Here is a 21,500-nt window from a genome sequence, read left to right as displayed (position 1 = left end):
AAATCAGTGTTCCATATATAGATTTTTTAAAAACGAGTGCTGGAATTAGGCTGAATGACACATCAGCCCATCCATTCTATTCCGTGAGGTTCAAACAACATTGTAGTAACGAATTACTAATGCTTAGTGAAGGGGAAGGAAGGAAGGAACATGAAAAACTCAAAACTTACAGTACTTGCTGATAGTTTTATGAGCATTCCTGGGTCATACCAAAGAGCCTAGAGAATGGGCTTGAAGGATCTGTCTCTAACATGTAAATCCTTGAGGGCCAGGCCAGGCAACTGGAAGCACCGCAAAAAGCAAAAGCAGTAAAAATGAAGAGTAAAAAGCATGAGTCCTTTAAGACTAATATAAAATTTGATAGTCTAATTTTATTTATTTATTTATTTATTTATGTATTTTGGCATGATCTTGGCTCACTGCAACCTCCGCTTCTCATGTTCAAGCGATTCTCCTGCCTCAACCTCCCAAGTAGCTGGGACTACAGGCGCCTGCCACCATGCCCAGCTAATTTTTGTATTTATAGTAGAGACAGGGTTTCGTCTTGTTAGCCAGGCTGATCTTGAACTCCTGACCTCAGGTGATCCTCTCACCTCTGCCTTCCAAAGTGCTGGGATTACAGGCCTGAGCCGCCGCATCAGGCCTAATAGTCTAATTTTATTTCAGCACTTCTGCTTTTTTCTCTTCCTCAGTCCTCTTTCATTTATTTTCAGTTGTGGAAAATGAAAACTAATTATAGCACTAATACAAGTAGATATCCTTAAGAATTTATTTTTGCATATCTTATAGAATAAATAATTATAATTTCAAACGCACAACTCAAATTCTTGGTTACTTTCTCTTTGAAAGTATTTAGTTGATATTGCATGCCCTAATTGTGATGCTATTTTTGTTTTTTTCCCTTAACACCATAGTATTTGGATATAAGGACTGAGGAACAGATTTTTTCCTTTATTCAGAAGACTCAGACATTGAAACTCACTGTCTCATGCAAAGCTGCCTTCTAGTCCAGCCAGACTACAATGATCTACAATTCGCACCTGAGCTCCTTTCTCTGGCCCTATAAAGTTTAAACTTTAATTGTCAAATAATTTTATTTTTAATGAGAAAATGTTTGAATTTATAATTTAAAAATGTATCCCCTGAAAGAGAAGTACTCTAGAAATGAGATAAATTTTAATAAAACTGATCATAGGATATGTTTCACCTTATTTTTAACTTTTCTTCTTTAGTGATAACCATTGTATTTATCAAATATATTTTCAAACCACATAACATTACAACAGTTGAAAAGCAGCTTGCAGCTTATGTAAAATGTCATCAGAGAAGCAAACTAGTATTTCTGTAAATAGTAGTAGTATTTAAGTTATGTTACCCATCTCTGCGGATTAAAGGAAGTATTCTCAAGGAAAAATTCAATTCAAGGTGTAGACAGAACTTTGCCAATAGATCTGTGTTATTCAACTTAAAGAGTCTCAAGGCGAGAAGCAATTTGGTGTAGAGATTAGGAGCACAGGCACTGGAGGCAGACACACCTGAGCATAAATTCTGCCCAGGCCTGTCTGTGGTCCTTTGCATCTTTGGGTGAATCATTTAATCTCTCGGAACCTCAGTTGTCTTACCTGTAGAATAGGGTAATATACCCATCTCACAGGGTTTTAGGGAGGATTAAATGAGACAATTCCCGTAAAGTGCCTTGCATGCTGCCTGGTGCATTGTAAGGCATACATAAAGGTTCGCAGAAACAAAGAAATAATGTAAACTCCCATCAACGTTGTTTTCTGCTTCTATTTTAATAGAAGCTTTGGAGACATGATTTCTGGGGCAGGCTTGACTACGAGTAATGTGTCTTGTTTGGAAGGTATCATTCACACAAAAGAAGAAAAATTCAATACATTTCTGTCTCCATCTTGTGACCCGGATTCATTTCACTTCGGGGCACCTCAGTTTTATTCTCTGATTATACATAAATTTGGACCTATTTGACTATTTGTTGGGGACTTGTAAAATGGCCATGGCCATTCCCAGGTTACCTACACAGGTCTTAAATGTGGCAAATGTATACATCTGAATTGATTTTCCCTTGCCACGAAACCCAGTTCTTGTTCTCAGTTGCTCTAAGTTCAATGAAATCAAAATCTTTTAAATAAAAACCCAAACATGACTCATAGATGCAGATAAATGCTGTCCATAATTTCAAACACTCCCAAGCCAACAGAAATGGGTTTTTCACTTACTTACTGAGCAACAATTAATCTGAGAATCTAAGTAAGTTTCTCCTGAGGCCCATTAGGATAAACACTTGAGAACTAACTTCATTAAAAAAACAGTGCTGGAGCTGACACCCCAGCTTAAAAAGGCTTCATCTGAGCTCCTTGTTTCTGAATTTTTTGCAAACTGCTTTGAAGGGTCTAAGCTTCCTGAGACAATGTAAGGGAGTCAGAGTCGTATTTGACGATCTCTCCTGTCTTCCAGCTTCCACCAGCTAACAGTTCTTTCATGTTGCCACCTACAAGCTTCTCTTCCAACTACTTCCATTTCCTTCCGTGACTCTAAACGGGTGGGTACAACAATTATAAGGAAATGGCTATTCAGAATTTTTTATGTCCCACCTCTTAAAAAGATTCATCATCAAAATAAGAAAAGGGACACCTGAGCTCTCTTTCATACTCTTTTCCATGAATTATTTGCCTTCATATGCACTTTCCTTGCAAAAGAGAGAATAATTTTTGTATGATCTTCAAGGAGGGAAATTCTTCTCTATCACCTTAAAGAATGATAGTGTTAAGGGAGGGATTGTGTCATATTCATCTCTGTCTCTCTTACAACATCTGGGCAATGCCTTGATAATCACTCAATAAATGTCTGCTAAATTGTCTGCCACATATTGCAGACACTTTCATTACCAATAATTTCAATAATACACAGGGAGTATATGGGTAGGTGTAATTAAGCAGATCCTTCCAACAAACAGAGGAGAAAGCGCTGTGTACTATTCACTATGCCACAGTGAAAATTGTAGAGAATTTGGACCAATGAATTTGCTGGCTAAAAACATTAGGAACATGTGTTTAAGTCTTCCTGATCTGTAGATTAAAGACAGAAATACCTTAATTTATTAGATGGGATAAGAGAACACAACTAAAGTGCCTAGCACATTACTTAGAAACTCAAGAAAATGTTAGGACTCTCTCCTACAGCCAAACCACTTGTAGAGTATGTCCACCACCTTGGAAAGTCAGCTGTCACATTTCATCCTTACATTACTTTAGCCTGTAAGTCACTTGTCATTATACTTCAGCTAGGACACTCCGTTAGTCTGGAAGCATCAGCACAGCCTCTGCAATTTCAAAGCCCATAACCGGTTATTTTTGTCCTAGGAGATAGGCTGCAAAGATTTATAAGTAACTGGACTAACTTTTCTTTTCCATAATTTTAAGTATGAGAAACTAGCTTTCTCATTTTTTTCATATAGGTTATACACTACTTTTTAATGCAAGCTTGGGTTAAATTTAAGAATGTTTTACAATTTGTTTCATATTGCCAATTTTTTTTCTTTGGAAGGCTGCAAGTCTTTAAGTTGTCTAAAATTTTGTTTCATTACTTTTTAGACATCAGAATTTGAAAAGTGCTTTCAAGTTCATGCAATTTTGACTGCTAATGTTTCTTTAGGGACTAAGTTGTCAAATAACAACACTAAAGTCTAGTGGAACAATATAATTGCATTAATTCATAATTTAAATTTTCGTCTTCTAGATTAGGAATAGATACTTAATCTATTAAGAGAAATTAGGTAATTTACACACACACACACACACACACACACACACACACGGTCTCCTTCAGGACCATCCAGTGCTGCATGCCACATTATTTGATCATAGAAAAAAAGTTTCAAGCCAGGTACAGTGGCATGTGCCTGTTGTCCCAGCTACTTGGGAGACAAAAGCGGGAAAACTGCTTGAGCCCAGAAGTTCAAGGCCAGCCTGGGCAACATAGCAAGACCCCATTTCTTTAAAAAAAAAAAGTTTCAGCCAAACATTCTCTTCTGTCCTTGCTCACTTAACATGCCTGTTATAGAACCAAACAGCAGAGAAGGCTCCTGTTATAACTGGCATCTATGCTCTCAGGTCACCCAAACAAAAGGGAAGGCCTCAGCCTCACCTGTTCCTCTCATTGATGTGGAACTGACCACCTCATAGGGTAGGACGTGCGGTCCCACATCTCAGCTTCAGGTCTGTAATTGTTACGCCAGCAGCACGAGATAAATAAGCCTGAAACCCTCATATGAGTCGGATGTCATAGGCCCCGGTCTCCTGAGGACCTGCTTTCCTGTTATTTTTCCATTCTTGTTGGGGCTCGGCAAAGGGAGAGCCTTCTGGTAACCACCACCTATGCAATACTCTCTTTGCAGAATGAATGGAGTAGCTGAATCATTTCAACCTCAGAAGTAGCTTGGGGTGTTCAATTAGTTATTTGTCCTGTTGCTAGCTAAAGTTTCCTTTTCTTTTGCAGACGGCTAGCACCTTGGTTGTGGCTGACTCTAGAATTTCTGGAATCTACATTTGCATAGCTTCCAATAAAGTTGGGACTGTGGGAAGAAACATAAGCTTTTATATCACAGGTAAGCCACACATCCTATAACCAGAGACAGCCTGGTGACTTCATTCTCTCTTCAGTCTTGTTTGCTTTTAGTGCATTTATAGCTTGAGTGATTTTTTTTTTAATTCCGTGGAATTGTCAAACTTTGAGTGCCTTCATCCTTGCTCTCAGGAATAGAATTCTACCTCATCGGATCTCCTAAAGAGTTATTTCCCTGAATTCTCTTTTAGAGTTATTTGTGTTTGTCTCCCTCCCAGACTGGATTGTGAATTGGGAAACTTGTATGCTCATTTTTTCATTCCCTTCAGTACCTAGCACAGGGTCTGGTACATAGCAGTTCAATACCAATCAAGGAAACCAATTATAATGCATATAATATGATGACATCGTTTTTGGTTTTGTTTTTGTTTTAACCAAAAGGTTAATTTTTTCACAACTTAGGTAATTTAGACTTTTTGGGGAATGAGGCTCTGTAGCAATCTGAAACAGAGCTTTATTAACAATAGTTAATGTACTATTTTTTGATAGCATTTAAGAATTTTTAGCCTTAAATATGATGGTCTCTGCAAATCTTAAAAACCTCCAAGGTACACAAATGGCACTCCCTATGTCCCTCAATGGGTACAGGAAGGAAGTAAGTAGCTCAAAGTATAAAAACAATTGCCTGGCTCCACACTCCCCCAATTTCTGAGGAAACATGGGCAGTAAGCCAACTTTCTGGAAACTTCTCACTGCCGGGGCAGGCTGCAGAAATTGCCAAAAGTTCTCCAGAAAGAAATAGACAGGTCCAATTCCATGATACATATGTGTTTTCAGATCACAGGGGCCTCTGGCAAGTTAGCCAAGCCCCAGAGAAGCTGTGCCATGGGAGATATCCCTGAGTAGATTCTCATAGAACGTCAGGGCTGGCAGGGATTCTAGAGGCTATGCTGCATCATAGCTCTTGTATTTTCCAGATGAGCAAATGGGATTTGGACTAATTAAATACAAAGGTTTGCACTGTCCTTTATATTTGGTTGGAAACAAGTTACTGTCTCAACCCATAGTCGTAGTATGTCTGATTTAGAATACAAAAGACTGAAAAATTCCTGTTTTGTTCTGAACATTCAATAACTTTGTAACAGTTTAATCAGCACTGTTAAATGGTACAGTTCAACTCTACTGAGCACTTGGAGGAACATCAATGAAGTCCTGTCTTTCTAGGAACAGGGTTCTAACACCAAGGAAACAAACAAGAAATGTCAAATTACATATATCCTAGTATCAAAATTTATGTGCAGAGGTAATGTGACAGATGAGCTTGCTTTCTAAAGCCACCACTGTCCAATAGAGATATAATATAAGCCACAAATACCATTTAAAACTTTCTAGTAACCACGTTTTTTTAAAAGTAAAATTAATTTTATTTAACCCAATATATCCAAACTATTGTGATTTCAATATGTAATCAGTATTTTTTAAAAATATTACACTGCTTCAGTTTTTACACTTAAATCAATTTAAATAAAATCAAATAAACTGAATATGCTTCAGTTCCTCTGACACAGTAGCCACATTTCAAGTGCTCAAAAGCCATATGTGGCTCACAGGTACCATATTGGACAGTGCAGCTGTAAGCCTCTGAGAAGGAAGCAGGACCTGAACAGGAAGAGAGAAGGTGGGATTTGAATAGGTGGAGAGAAGAAAACAGACTTGCCCTGACATTTTCAGAGCCAAGACAAGAGTACCAGTGGAGGCCTACAAACCATACGTCTAACTACTGACAAGTTCTACATCAAGCAAACAAGCCATTAAATACCTTTTAGCTCCCTATGGACAAATATACTTTCATGATGACCTGAGAGGTCAGGATCAATTTAGAGCTCTGAGACTACTCAGATTCCAGAGCAGATCGTGGCAGCACCTGGCCGTGCAGAAAAACTAAATCACCCACCTCCCCTCTCCGCCCCTTACCCTGTCCACACTGCAAGGGGCCATGCACCATGTGTGGTGTCTCCCAGCCCACACATCTAAGCTCTCCCCATGCCCCTCACAGATAGTCTCCTTTGGCCACTGCCTGGACAGACCCAAAGGTGTGAATACTGACAAGCAGTCTGATCTCAGGAGGCCAGACCTAGGGAAGAGCCAACCTAGAAGCAGATTTAAATCAGCCTTATAGGGAATTCTGAGATCCCAGGGACCTGGATCATGATATAGGAATGGAGTGACACAGGCTGTCGGTAGGCACGCTCACTTGGCCCCATAAACTCTTCACATTGTGGGAAGAGCTGCGACCAGAACAGAGCTGCGACAGGGATCCTTCTTGCCTGGGTCTGAGGGCAGTACTGGAAGAGGATGTGCTAAGAGAAGAGGGGAACATCATGCTCACTTCCTTATTAATCCCTGTTCCCAATGAAAGCCAACTGATGCCTAGCATTAGTCACAGCACCAACATCTGGCTAGCCCAGAGTCTCATCGCTGCATCATATTTCTACCCATGGTGTTGTTGCTGAAAGGGCCCACGTTGATAAAGGTGATCTCCTGCTGAATTCAGGCAGAAATTCCCTCCTACCTCTCACCATATTGTACAATGTATAACCATGGCGGGGTGGAAACCTCTTCTAGATCCCAAGGCTTATCCATACAAAATGAGAATTCGATTCAGACATACCTACTTGAAGCTCACAGTTATTTTCCTCTAGAAATCCAAGAGCTTTAATCTTAAAACTGACACAAGTCCAGTCAACCAAGCCCTCATTGCCTGGAATATACTTTCCCTTAATCCTTTTCTACCAGTCCTGAAAAGTTCTGGTTTTGATTGTGATATTAGGTTAACTTGCTTACGTTCATTATTAGTTTTTAAATAATTATTATCTTTCTCTCACTCAAATCTTTGTCACTAGAGATGAGAGTAAAGACTCAGGAATGTTGTACCTCATATGTTTATTTTTTGAAAAAAATGAACATATATTTGTTCAGTGTTTATACTTGACTCAGTGAGGGTAATGCTTTAAAAGTGCCTGTCTAAAATTTTAACGCTCTTCTTATCTAGATTTGGATCTTTACTGGTTCTCATTTCAATCCTGTTGCCCCTTCTTTAAAATACAGTTACTTGGGGCCAAGCACAATGGCTCACACCTGTCATCCCAGCACTTTGGGAGGCTGAGATGGGAAGATTGCTTGAGCACAAAAGTTTGAGACCAGCCTGGGAAACATGGCAAAATCCTGTCTCTACAAAAAAATACAAAAACTAGCTAGGCCTGGTGGCACATGCCTGTATTCCCACCTACTTGGGAGGCTGAGGTGGGAAGATCACTTGAGCCCAGGAGGTCGAGGCTGCGGTGAGCCATGATGGCACCACCATGCTCCAGCCTGAGTGTCAGAGCGAGACCCTGCCTCAAAACAACAACAACAACAACAAAAACAAAAACAAAAATTTTTTTGAGTTGCCTTCCAAATTGATGAAAATGGTAAACGGTGGCCATTAGAATCCTTGACCGCTTCGACTCCAAACTTTGGCACACACTTGTACATAGCATCCACTTGAAACAAGCAGAACTTCCTGGTAACCATTCACTCTCTTTTTAAATAATATTTCCACTCTTCAGTGGCAGTAGAGCCTTCTTTATTTTTACCCAACAAATGAGATCCCTGGCGTCCTTTTAAATTCCTATGCTTGTCCCTTTCATGAACTTAATGCACATGCCTGATCCAATTGAGTTGAAATATCTACCCCCAAGTATGCACCTTTATAAATAGATGACACTTTCATCTAACCCTGGGTTGAATGCCTCTTCTGAGCAAGAGTTGATTCTTCTCCATGACACCTCATAAGATGCCATGGATGTGATAATATGTTAGATGGATGAGTATTATTTGGTAATGATGATGACTGTGCTGAATTCGCCACAGATACTTAAGTGTGGGAAGATTTCTTGTTTTCACTTTGAGGGTTAGAAGGCAATTCTTTCTTGGGTCTGTTTTTGTACTCAGACTAAAAAAAAAAGTCAACATGAATTAAGGAGAAAAATCCCTCTGGGATTTTTATTTATCATCTTCCATGGATCAAAAGAGAATACCAAAGGGGTGAGACTGAGAAATAGTCATTTCTAAAAGGCTGTCTGATAACATAACAAATTAGCTTCAGTGACCATGTCCCCTATATAAGAAACAGGCCTCAAAATGAATTTGGTTCTTTGCTTTTCCTATGTGTGTGTTTTTGCTGTTTTGCTGGCACTCAGCATGACTATGGGTGTGTTAGCAATTACTGAGGGTGAAACAGGAACAGCACTGCCTTATCTCCCTGGTTTCCCAATGTCACTAAATGCATTTTATTTTGAGATTCCTGGTGGTGCTTGGCAAAGATAAACAAAATCTTCCATCAGGAAACCTGTGAGCTATTTCCACAGGAAGTTTCAAATCACTAAAGTAAATAGAAACTCTCTACACGATCTCAATGGTGTTACTTGGGCTCACTTGGGTTCTAACTACCAGGATGAGAGCTCATAAATGGAAAGTCTGTGGTCTTGTAAGAGTTGATTGCAACCAGTGCACAATACCTCTGCTCTACTATCTGTGTAAAAGTTGATGGCTGATGTTTTACTCCTCATGCTTGGAAAATGGCCCAAATATAAAAAGATGCTGAATTAGAGCAACTATTTCTGACACCTTATTGTTATCTTAAAAGTGACTGTCAGCTGCCCCTCCTGCATCTTCTGGCACATTCTTAGATTTTCGTTTTAAAAGCAGGAAAACCTCCACTGGTATCCTCTCTCCTCAGCCACTGACGGCTTCGTAAGCCACTGTTACGCCCCGCTCCCAGGTTCCAAATGAATACTTTGGCATTTCTTCAGACGTGACACTTTATAATAAAGCCAAAGCTCAGAAAAATCAGAAAAACAAGCAAAGTGAGATTTAGGAAAGAGTTGATATGATATCTAATTTTGGACTATTGTCCCCTTAACGTTTAAAGGTTTCTTTATAGCTTTGTGTGCAAAGTATAATAATAATAATAGCATAACATAATGCTTTTCATCTTCAAAGCACTTTGTAAGATGTTGGCCCAAATTCTTTGCCCAAATGCAGATACACCACTAGTAATAAGCAATGGGAAGGTTTTGAGAGTGGGTCAGTTCAGGGCCAGCAGACTTTTTAAAATCCTCCCGTGAGACTGGGCCAAAATGATACTAAGAAATTCTCAGCCCCAAAGTGAACTGATGGCCCAGGTTAGGCATGCGGAGGGGAAGAGCTCATGGGGTGTTGACAGAGACACCTGGGAGATGGAGATGAAGGTGCCCAAAATATCTGAGACAGGTCTCAGTCAATTTAGGAAGTTTATTTTGCCAAAGTTAAGGACACGTGTCTGTGACACAGCCTCAGGAGGTCCTGACAACATGTGCCCAAGGTGGCGATTGAGGTACAGCTTGGTTTTATACATTTCAAGGAGACATGAGACATCAATCAATATATGTAAGATGTACACTGGTTCCGCCTGGAAAGGCAGGACAACTCGAAGTGGGGAGGGGGCTTCCAGGTCATAGATAGGTGAGAGACAAATGGTTGCATTCTTTTGAGTTTCTGATTAGCCTTTCCAAAGGAGGCAATAAGGTATGCATTTGTCTCAGAGAGCAGAGGGATGACTTTGAAGAGAATGGGAGGCAGGTTTGTCGTAAGCAGTTCTCAACTTGACTTTTCCCTTTAACTTAGTGATTTTGGGGTCCCAAGACTTATTTTCTTTTCACAAAGATTAGCTGGGAATCGACATTGGAAAAAATGGCTTTTAATGACATAGCCACCTTCAGAACATGTTTAAAATATGTTTGAGAGTAAATTTGATTTTTAAAATTATTCTCTTTACCCCTCTATCACCCCCATTTTAGAATCTGGCAACTCTTCCAGATTAGTTGTCCGCATTTTCAGAAGAAATCTTTGCTCTCTCAGGTCTGAATAGAACCATCCCCATAAAAGAAGTCCTGAGTAAGTCAGCGGGCTCCTCTCTGGCCCACTGTGCCACTGGCCCACTGTGGTCTTTGCTGGACCAGGGCAAGTAATCTGGGACAAGAGCAGGAGGAGGATAGTGAATAACAGTTGCTTCTCACTGCAAAAGTCTAGGACTAAAGTGGAATTGATTGGCACTTTACCTAGGATTTCCTATTCTCACTTGTTCGCAAACTATTTTGGATAAGTTTGACCGTAAGTGTGCCTTTGGTTTTTAGGACGAATTGCTCTTATGTTACTTCACTATTTTGCCCACTTGCCAGTGTCACTTGCCAGTAGTAGTACTGTACATGATTTTAAAAATAGGAAATGAGGCCGGGTGCAGTGGCTCATGCCTGTAATCCCAGCACTTTGGGAGGCCGAGGAGCATGGATCACCTGAGGCCAGTAATTCGAGATCAGCCTGGCCAACATGGTGAAATCTCACCCCCACCAAAAAGTACAAAAATTAGCCCAGCGTGGTGGTGCACGCCTGTAATTCCAGCTACTCTGGAAGCTGAGGCAGGAGAATCACTTGAACCCTGGAGGTGGAGGTTGCAGTGAGCTGAGATCATGCCACAGCACTCCAGCCTGGGCAACAGAGCGAGACCCTGACTCAAAAAAAAAAAAAGGGGGGGGAAATAAAGTTAACACCCAAGTTGGAGAAAACATGCCACTTTGAAGAGCAAGTTCACGTGAATCAGGAGAAAATGCCATCCTAATAACTGTTCTGTTTTGCATTTCCTACCTCACTTCTGATGGAATGAACTTAGTTGATTCCCACCTGCTGTGTTTGCTCATTTACCCCAAATACTCATCCTTTTTAATGCGGATGCTGAGAGAATTTGTGCACGAACAATTCTTAAGATCTTTGAATATCTCATTAAAAGACACTGATTTTTCTGTGAACTGAAGTTCTTTATTCTTACTTTATAGATGTGCCAAATGGGTTTCATGTTAACTTGGAAAAAATGCCGACGGAAGGAGAGGACCTGAAACTGTCTTGCACAGTTAACAAGTTCTTATACAGAGACGTTACTTGGATTTTACTGCGGACAGTTAATAACAGAACAATGCACTACAGTATTAGCAAGCAAAAAATGGCCATCACTAAGGAGCACTCCATCACTCTTAATCTTACCATCTTGAATGTTTCCCTGGAAGATTCAGGCACCTATGCCTGCAGAGCCAGGAATGTATACACAGGGGAAGAAATCCTCCAGAAGAAAGAAATTACAATCAGAGGTGAGCACTGCAACAAAAAGGCTGTTTTCTCTCGGATCTCCAAATTTAAAAGCACAAGGAATGATTGTACCACACAAAGTAATGTAAAACATTAAAGGACTCATTAAAAAGTAACAGTTGTCTCATATCATCTTGATTTATTGTCACTGTTGCTAACTTTCAGGCTCAGAGGAGATGCTCCTCCCAAAATGAGTTCGGAGATGATAGCAGTAATAATGAGACCCCCAGGCCCCAGCTCTGGGCCCCCCATTCAGGCCGAGGGGGCTGCTCCGGGGGGCCGACTTGGTGCACGTTTGGATTTGGAGGATCCCTGCACTGCCTTCTCTGTGTTTGTTGCTCTTGCTGTTTTCTCCTGCCTGATAAACAACAACTTGGGATGATCCTTTCCTTCCATTTTGATGCCAACCTCTTTTTATTTTTAAGTGCTGAAGCTGCACAAACTGAATAATTTAAACAAATGCTGGTTTCTGCCAAAGATGGACGCGAATAAGTTAATTTTCCAGCTCAGAATGAGTACAGTTGAATTTGAGACTCTGTCGGACTTCTGCCTGGTTTTATTTGGGACTATTTCATCTGCTCTTGATTTGTAAATAGCACCTGGATAGCAAGTTATAATGCTTATTTATTTGAAAATGCTTTTTTTTTTACGTTAAGCACATTAATCTTGAACTGGAGCTTCTAAAATGGGCCCCAGGGGTGCAAGATGTTGGTGTAATTCAGAGATAGTAAAGGTTTATCGCAGTGTGAATTGTAAGAGTCCATTCAAATCAACATCCCCTCCCTCCTCTCATGCGATCCAGGTAATTATGCAGTTAGTGCCACAGTAGACTAGCCTAGCAAAGGGTTTGCTCCTTGCTGTCTCTGACTGCACCGCACAGCTATTGATGGCAGCTGAAAGAAAGTGGATCATGCCTTAATTTTAAATATTCCTGTCCTCTGGTTATTATTTTAAGGAACTTCATCATGTTAAAATGACAGCATTCAAAGGTGTACCACAATCAATTTATCAAGGAAATAAAGGCTATTGTAACCAGAGATTTAATGCATTCTTCTAAATGTAAATTTAAAATTTGCCCTTTAAAAAAGTCCACTTTCCCCATATGCAAATGTTAATAGGATTTTTATGGGGATTAAGAAGCGGCAAAACTACAGAAACAGAATTCAAAGTCATTTAAAAAATACACACCAGTTTTAAATCAAGAGAAGTTGTAATCTCTTGTTTTAAGCTTGCGTTTGAGGGAAAATGACTTTTTCACCAATTTAATATGCATTGTTCTGTTGTTTTTATTTATGATTGATCATTATATGTGACTTGCATAAACTATTTAAAAAAAAAAACTATAATGACCAAAATAGCCATGGCTGAGAAACACAGTGGCTGGGCAGTTCAATAGGAGGTGACAATATGACAACTTCTCAAGCTTGGGAACTCACCAGACTGTTTCCTCCTTTAGGTAACAGATTCTGTCCCACGGCTAAACTTGTCTTTCACGTGGGAATTGCTTTTGTCAAACGTGAAAGAGTAAACAATAGCATTTCCCCAGAATGCCAGTTTTATGGAGCCCCAAATGCTCTGAAAACAATTAGTAACCTGGAAGTTGTCAGCCCAAAGGAAAGAAAAATCAATTGTATCTTGAAATTTTACCTATGGCTCTTTGGCCTGGCGTCTTTGTTCATTATAAGTTAGTGTGTTCCTTCAGGAAACAATGCCTTAATACCATAGAACATGGGGGCCTTAATAGTTGCTAATATTAAAAAAGCAAACAGAATGATTGAGGGATCCTTATGAAAACAAAATGGTGAATTGGACATGCAGAACCTACCATCTTCTTCCCCCGTTTGCAGTTTTTGTGGGGAGAGGAGGATGTTAGTATTTACAAAAGATGATTTTAAGAACTTCCAAGAGATGAGTTTAAGAATTCCATAGAGCATTAGTTGTTCACTGTGTAATTAATCCTTCCGGAGAGTCTTTTTTTTTTTTTTAAAGAAACTTTTGGGTGGGTTTTGTTTTTTATTAGTTACCCTAGGGGTATGTTACCCTGGGGTATGAAGGGAGGTGAAGATAACGGAGGGGGGAGAAAAAAAAAAAGAAGAAAAAAGAAGCCTAAAATGGGGAATAATTGAAATGGAATAGGGGGTGTGAGGCTGGTTCCTCAGTCCCCATTCCAAACGGAGGATAGAAGCTGTGTATTTATGTGACCTGGCAGATCTCTGGGGCCATAACACTGAAAAGTGAAAGAACCTGGTGGGCAGCTATCTTTGGCTACTGATAACCAGCAGAAATGTCTGTTAATTCTGATTTTCTCAATTTGAAGGGATCAGCTACACTGTTAAATTTTGGAAAGCCACTACCTACTTCCATCAAGTAACTTAGGTTTTGAAATACGGGTTCAACGCACCTCCCTTATTCAAAACGTCAAAATAGATTATTATAATGTATAAAGTAAGAATTGACAAAATATGATTCCTGGGTTGATTGGTCATTTAGAAACTAGCCAAAAGTGAGACTTTTAACGTAGAACATTTTTCAGAAATGGGTACAAAGAAAAATGCATATTACTGTATATTTCAGAGTGTTTATGTGAACCTTGTATTTAATTGAGAGTCCCATGTACGTTCTGCAGCGTTTTTGCTGCTTCTATCATCTGAAGTTTGTGTAGTACAAATAAGGCCTTTGGGATTCTTAATGACATTTATGTTAAAATGTTCTCTTCTCTTTAAACATCGTTTTCCAATCCACCTGTCAGGGAGTCCAAATCGTGTCTGTGTTGATGATGCTGTACTTTGTAGCTAGAAAAACAATTTTAGTGTTGTGGGCCCTATATTCAGACTTCCTTTTTACAAGACCGATGGGCAGTGATAGATTATTTTATCATATTTAATGCATGGGAAATAGTAAGTGTGCTGAGGAAGCTATTAAAAGTATAACTCAGTGAATTGGGTCTGAGTTTTAAATGAGATATTTCAAAATTGGCTTGCCACTGTAAAAGAGACTAAATAATAATATGATACTGTTCTTTATGGTCTTGTCATGTTTCACTGATATGTTTGGGGTCTTTACTATGTAAAAAATGTCAAAATTGTAATGAGCAAGCATGTACAAGTAGTCGTAAATCAAAGGTTTTAAACAGGACTGCATTTTCAATTAGGAAAAGCTGTTTGGCAGATAGCACCCAATGCAAAAACAGAAATATCGTAACGTTCTGCGTAGTGGGCAAGATAAGATAGGAAAGACATGCTCAAAGAGGCAAAAAGATCATTGCTATCATTCATTCTACACTAGTTTGAAGAAGTTTTTGTACATCAGAGCACTTCCTTCAGCACACTTTTTTGCCTTCAGATTTCATTTTTTATAAAATGAGAAGACTAATGATAAGCTATAGAAATCAAAATTTATTGAGAAATCTGTTTCTCCTAACAGATAGTAACCCTGCCATGATATACTACTTCAACAATGTTATAAAAGTTATGTGATAATATACATTTTAACCTGGGATTTCTAAATTGCTTTAACAAATGCTAATCCTGAGAGTTGCCCTGCAGGACTCAAAAGGGAAAGGTTTTGGGACGTGGCAGAACCCTGCAGGGACATGGAATTAAGGCCTTTGCAATGTATCATCTTTGTAGCATTGTCATCACTCCTAAGCTGCCTTCACAGTTTTAGTACACCAAGATGAGGAAATCGAAAATGGGCAGAGAAAGCTCATACTGTATAATTGAAGACAGTGACAGAGAACGTGTCAGTTATGCCAAAACTCTTTTGATTTCTGTTCCAGGATTTCCAACAAGAGGGGAAAGGAATGACTTGGGAGGGTGGGAAAGACATTAGGAGTTGTTTTTATTTTTTACCTTGGAAGCTTTAGCTACCAATCCAGTACCCTCCTAACTAGAATGTATACACATCAGCAGGACTGACTGACTACTTCATTAGAGATATACTGTACTCATTGGGGGCCTTGGGGGTACTGCTGTTCTTATGTGGGATTTTAATGTTGTAATGTATTGCATCTTAATGTATTGAATTCATTTTGTTGTACTATATTGGTTGGCATTTTATTAAAATAAATTGTATTGTATCATATTTGTATGTTTTAAGAGAAAATAATATAAAATACAATATTTGTACTATTATATAGTGCAAAAACTACAAATCTGTGCCTCTGCCTCTTGAATTAATTCTTTGGTTGCTTGCATTTGGGAAGGGAATGGAGGAAGGAAAGAACCAATAAAGCTTTCAAAGTTCAAGAAATTCTCCTGTTTGGTCTGCTGCCTTACAACTTAGGTTACTGACAGTTGAGTAACACAAACACGCCCCCACAAATACATCAATCAAAACTCACACAAAATTATATTAGCCTATCACTACAACACTATATATTTATATAAAAATCATTACAAGACTATACACAAAACCATGTTTTTGATTTATAGCTTCTAAACTATTATGCAAAATCCTTGAGTTTTAGAAAAGCTCCTCTCAAAAAAAGGAAGGAAACTAGCTAGCTAGGCAAAAGCCTTTGTATTGAAATCTAAAAATACAAAATCTAGTCCTTGATTTCACTGTGTTGTAATAAATTTCAATTTATCGTAGCATCTTATTAAAGTAGAAGCAGCAGGTTAATGATTGAAGAGAAAGTGAACAAATGCAAATGAAACCTAATAGTTGAGTTTTGCTGTTTCTCTGTATATTTTAAATGTTGATATGCATAGACAATACAAGAATAAAGTTGACGAGTAATCACAGCTCCCTTTCTTTCTTCACTAGATCAGGAAGCACCATACCTCCTGCGAAACCTCAGTGATCACACAGTGGCCATCAGCAGTTCCACCACTTTAGACTGTCATGCTAATGGTGTCCCCGAGCCTCAGATCACTTGGTTTAAAAACAACCACAAAATACAACAAGAGCCTGGTAAGAGACTTTTTTTTCTTGCATTTATTATTTCTCATCTTTCATCAGCCCCCTTTTCCCTTAACATTCCCGTCACCTGCTTCCAGTATGTATAGACCTACTTGCTGATAGAGCCCCAAACACTGGGATCTGGTTCATGCTGATAGCAATGTCCAGTGAGGAATATTTGGGCCAGTTCCTATGCAGACCATATTCCTAACCCATAGAAAGATCCTGCAGAATCTATTCAGCTGGAAGTCTTTAAATAGTGCATTCAGAAAGAAATGAGAAGAGCCATGTAGAAAATGATTCAGTTCACCATGACGGCTGGGAAAGTGAGCAGTTAGTTTCTTGGCTTTGAGGTATTGCAGAACTTGGAACACCTGGCATATGTGAAGTTCAGAAAAGTAGATTTATAATCTCTTTTTCTTTCTTTCTTTTTTTTTTTTTTTTTTTTTGAGATGGAGTCTCACTCTGTCACCCAGGCTGGAGTACAGTGACACCATCTTGGCTCACTGCAACCTCCTCCTCCTGGGTTCAAGCGATTCTCCTACCTCAACCATCCAAGTAGCTGGGCAAGTAGTTGGGACTACAGGCATGTGCTGTCACCATGCCAGGCTAATTTTTGTATTTTTAATAGAGACAAGGTTTCACCATGTTGGCCAGGCTGGTCTCAAACTCCTGACCTCAGGTGATCCACCTGCCTTGGCCTCCCAAAGTGCTGGGATTATAGGCGCATGCCACTGCATCTGGCCAGTTTATAATCTTTTAAATTCATCTACGCAGATGTTAAGGATTTGGTAAAAAGAAAACTTTTTAAATTGTGTTTGATCATACTAGTAAAAAACATAAATCTACACTAGTGGGTATAGGTTTATTTTCTTTCAACAATACATATAGTGCCATGGGATCCGTGGGAAATTGGTTCCAGCACCTTCTGCAGATTCCAAAATGCACTGATGCTCAAGTTCCTTATATAAAATGGTATGACATGGTATTTGCATATAACTTACACATATCTTCCTGCATACTTTAATCATCTCTAGGTTACTTTTTTTGTTTGTTTGTTTGTTTTTTGAGACAGTCTCACTCTGTCACCAGGCTAGAGTGCAGTGGCACGATCTCAGCTCACTGCAGCCTCCACCTCCTGGGTTCAAGCGATTGTCATGCCTCAGCCTCTCAAGTAGCTGGGATTACAGGTGCCCGCCGCCACACCCAGCTAATTTTTTTTTTTTTTTTTTAGTTGAGACAGAGTCTCGCTCTGTCGCCCAGGCTGGAGTGCAGTGGTGTGCTCTTAGCTCACTGCAAGCTCTACCACCCAGGTCACGCCATTCTCCTGACTCAGCCTCCCGAGTAGCTGGGACTACAGGCGCCCGCCACCACGCCTGGCTAATTTTTTGTATTTTTAGTAGAGATGGGGTTTCATCATGTTGGCCAGGATGGTCTTGATCTCCTGACCTTGTGATCCGCCTGCCTCAGCCTCCCAAAGTGCTGGGATTACGGGCATGAGCCACCACACCCGGCTCTAGGTTACTTTTAATACCTGATACAATACCTACACATCATTTCATGTGAACTCAATGTAGTACTTGGTGCGTGACAAGTTCTTTGGTTTTTGGAACTTGTGGAATTTTTTTGTTGAATTCACAGATGCAGATCCACATATACAGAAGGCTGACTGTACTTTTTTTTTTTGAGATGGAGTCTCGCTGTGGGCTGACTGTACTCTTGAAAACAACGAGACTTAAACCAATAAGTATAAATACTGTCTATTGCCTGCCTCATAAATCTGTGGTTAAATAAGAGTACAATGAAATTATTTATGATTTTAATTGATATTCATATTTTATTAAAAATAAAATTGCCATTTATTTCCAATATTCCAACAACCTAAATCAAATAAACAGCAATATGGAGTAGTCCTTAAATGTAAATCCTCCACACAAAATGAAACCTCCATTTGAGTTTGATGCACAGAATGGGGTTGTGGTATAACAACTCCAAATTTTAAGATATCTGCAAATGTCTTAGAGAGACCTTACACTCAGCAGGTTCAAAACCAATCACATCACTTCATTTTTCTCCATAAAGTAGCACCTCCTCTTATACTGACATCAAATATTTAATCATCCAAACTAGAAGGTGATGGTCTCTCATTTGCCCTCTTCATCTAATCAATCACCAGACTGAGCAGATTACACCTACTAAATACTAAATATTTCTCAAATCCATTCCTTTCTCTGCTTCCCCATTATTCTCTCGGTCCAGACACTCATTACCTAGCCTCTGAACACCTTCAGTGGTCTCCAAACTTGTCTCCCTATCTCTCTTTGCATCTACTTTCAATACAACAGTATAAAATGCAGCTGTGAACATGTCACTTCCCTGCTTCAAGTCTTCCACCGGCTCTAACTCTTCAACCCTAACACACTTTGATGAAGTTCAAGAATCTGACAGAGAATGCCCTCAATATCTGGCCCCTGCCTACTCCTACGACGTTATGCTCAGAGTCGCCTGACTTGAATTTTATAACTTTATATTCCAGCAGTGCCAAACTCTGGTAGATCACTGCAGACATTATGCTGTTTAAACTCCCTATGCTTTCTTTGGTTCCTGTTTACTCTCCGCCTGGAGTACCTTCCCTTCCTTTGTCGCATCCCTTAAGACCCAGATTGGGTGTTCTCTCTCCAACTAGGCCTTACACAACTCCCACAAATAGGAGGCAGATCCTCCGTGAGTCTTTATTACTTATAACTGTTTCTACTTCTCTCTTGCTGAGACTTTTAAAAATCATCAGTTCATGTGTGTCAGTATTACCTATGCATATTTCTACTCCTCTCTTATGTATTTTTTTAAATCACCAGTTCATATATGTCTCCCCTCCAGAGGGCAGATAGATAGTTTATCTTATTTGTCTTATTTATGTCTTGTCTTTTCATCTTCAGAACCTAACACAGTACTTGACAATTAATAAATAAATGTTCCATGAATGAATGAATAAATGGTTTTCAGAAAATCTTAGGCTATCCTTAGCAAGCTCATAGTGGTAGCACAAAAGCCTCGATTTGGCATGGGGGTGGGGCCCATATCATGGAAGTTTTAAAGCTCAAGGGACCTTTAGAGTATCTTTAGTCTAACATGTAGAATGGAAAACTTAGGCTCAAAGAAGTAAAGTGATTTGCCTAAGATGACACACTACCAAGATGGGTAGTTTTGTGGAAAGCTAGTCCCTTGAGAGGTTCTCCCAGAATAAAAGGATGAATAAATACATGAATAAATAGCTTGTGAAAGAAACTGGTAAACTGTACTAAGTTTTCTTGTTTTTGTTTTGTTTGTTTGTTTGTTTTTGAGATGGAGTCTTGCTCTGTCGCCCAGGCTGGAGTGCAGTGGCACGATCTTGGCTCACTGCAACCTCCATCTCCTGTGTTCAAGTGATTCTCCTGCCTCAGCCTTCTGAGTAGCTGGGATTACAGACATCTGCCACCATGCCTGGTTAATTTTTTGTATTTTTAGTAGAGATGGGGGTTTCACCACGTTGGCCAAGCTGGTCTCAAACTCCTGACCTCAAGTGATCCACCCACCTTGACCTCCCAAATTGCTGGGATTACAGGTGTGACACCGCACAGGGCCAACTGTGCTAAGTTCTGTATTCCTCAAACTTACTTGATCACAAAATCCATTTTATGAAAGATTAGTGTAGGATGTTGAGTGATTCTTTGAAAGAAGTAAATGTGAAATAAGTTCAGTTTTTATTATTTGGAAGTGGGTTAAAGAATCAGAGTTAAAATGATTTGGGAAGCTTAGAACCATTATGAGACTAGAGGAGAGACAAGGCAAGAGAATGTGTCCCAGCAGCTACCACATGCAAAAAAAGAGTCCAGTGTGCTGGGGAGATCAGGGCTTGAGTCCTAGCATGGCCCTCATGAGTCATATAAGAATTTGGGCAACTCATTATTCCTTACTCTCGGAGCCCTTTTTCCACTATTTATAAAATTGGGATAATTCTGACCACACAGGGATATGGTAAGGTTTAAAGAGTTAACGTAAGCTGGCCCATAGTCTTGGCTTGTTCAATGCTGCCTTCTGACCCACCTCATTTATACAGAAATTGTCCAGTGAGTTGGCAGAATTCACTGGAAGGCATCAGAGTTAATTAATAAGCTCAAATGTCAAACAACCCTAAAACAAAATAATACAGATTCTCCCCCCACCACCCCTCCACCACCCAGCTTTCTCTGATCTTCTGAGGGCCAAACCAAAAGAAGAATATCTAAAAACAGGTCATATAAAGTCTTACACAAAATATTCTATAAATATCATTCTAGGATGCTACTATTTAGCAATTTAGCACTTATTAAGTTCAGCTATACCAAGTCAGCAATTTTCTTTCTCTCGCTTCCTTTTATTCACTCTGTAAAACCACTATAGCCTTTAGGAAAGGGCTTTCTTAATTTTCTGGAGATAATCTTCCCCATGTATATAGTTTCTGTAAAGTTCCATATGTAATATTCCCATTTGAGGAGCAAATGCAATAGCCAATGCAATATGCTCCATGACGATGACCCTTATGTTTGTATATATGAGTATCTTCAAAACTGCCAACTCTTTTATGACTATTTCTTTTTGTAAACCTATGAATAAAGGTAACCAAAGTGATAATCCCTGATTCGCCAATTGTTGCAAAACTGAAATGGAAGAGTATTAAGATCATGGCCTGCAAAGACTGAAAAGTAGTTTGTTATATACTCAGCCTTTAGCCAGCTTGACTGAGTTTTAAAACCGTGAAAATAAACTGTGTATCCTTTAGA

General features: G+C 39.4%; 1 protein-coding gene across 14 annotated transcripts in view; it reads left to right on the top strand.

Annotated features, from left to right (window-relative positions):
• The window catches only part of FLT1 (fms related receptor tyrosine kinase 1), a 195,012-nt gene that overhangs the window by 93,790 nt on the left and 79,722 nt on the right, over positions 1-21,500 (top strand). For 12 of the 14 annotated variants that reach the window (XR_010150625.1, XR_010150626.1, XM_009426791.4 and 9 more), the window contains 3 exons: positions 4,516-4,624; positions 11,493-11,801; positions 16,567-16,713. Coding sequence is in view for 12 of the 14 variants with exons in the window: in XM_009426791.4 (XP_009425066.1) it covers positions 4,516-4,624; positions 11,493-11,801; positions 16,567-16,713 (565 nt within the window). In the remaining 2 variants the exon portion in view is untranslated. Of the gene's footprint in view, positions 1-2,475; positions 2,572-4,515; positions 4,625-11,492; positions 11,802-11,964; positions 15,953-16,566; positions 16,714-21,500 lie in introns of those variants that run through there. The other 2 variants (XM_009426798.4, XM_009426799.5) reach the window with 2 other exon arrangements.

This window comes from Pan troglodytes, chromosome 14, assembly GCF_028858775.2.
Source record: "Pan troglodytes isolate AG18354 chromosome 14, NHGRI_mPanTro3-v2.0_pri, whole genome shotgun sequence".
Taxonomy (NCBI): Eukaryota; Metazoa; Chordata; class Mammalia; order Primates; family Hominidae; genus Pan; species Pan troglodytes.
Note: the sequence above shows the minus strand (reverse complement) of the source record. Positions and strands in the feature narration are given on the sequence as shown.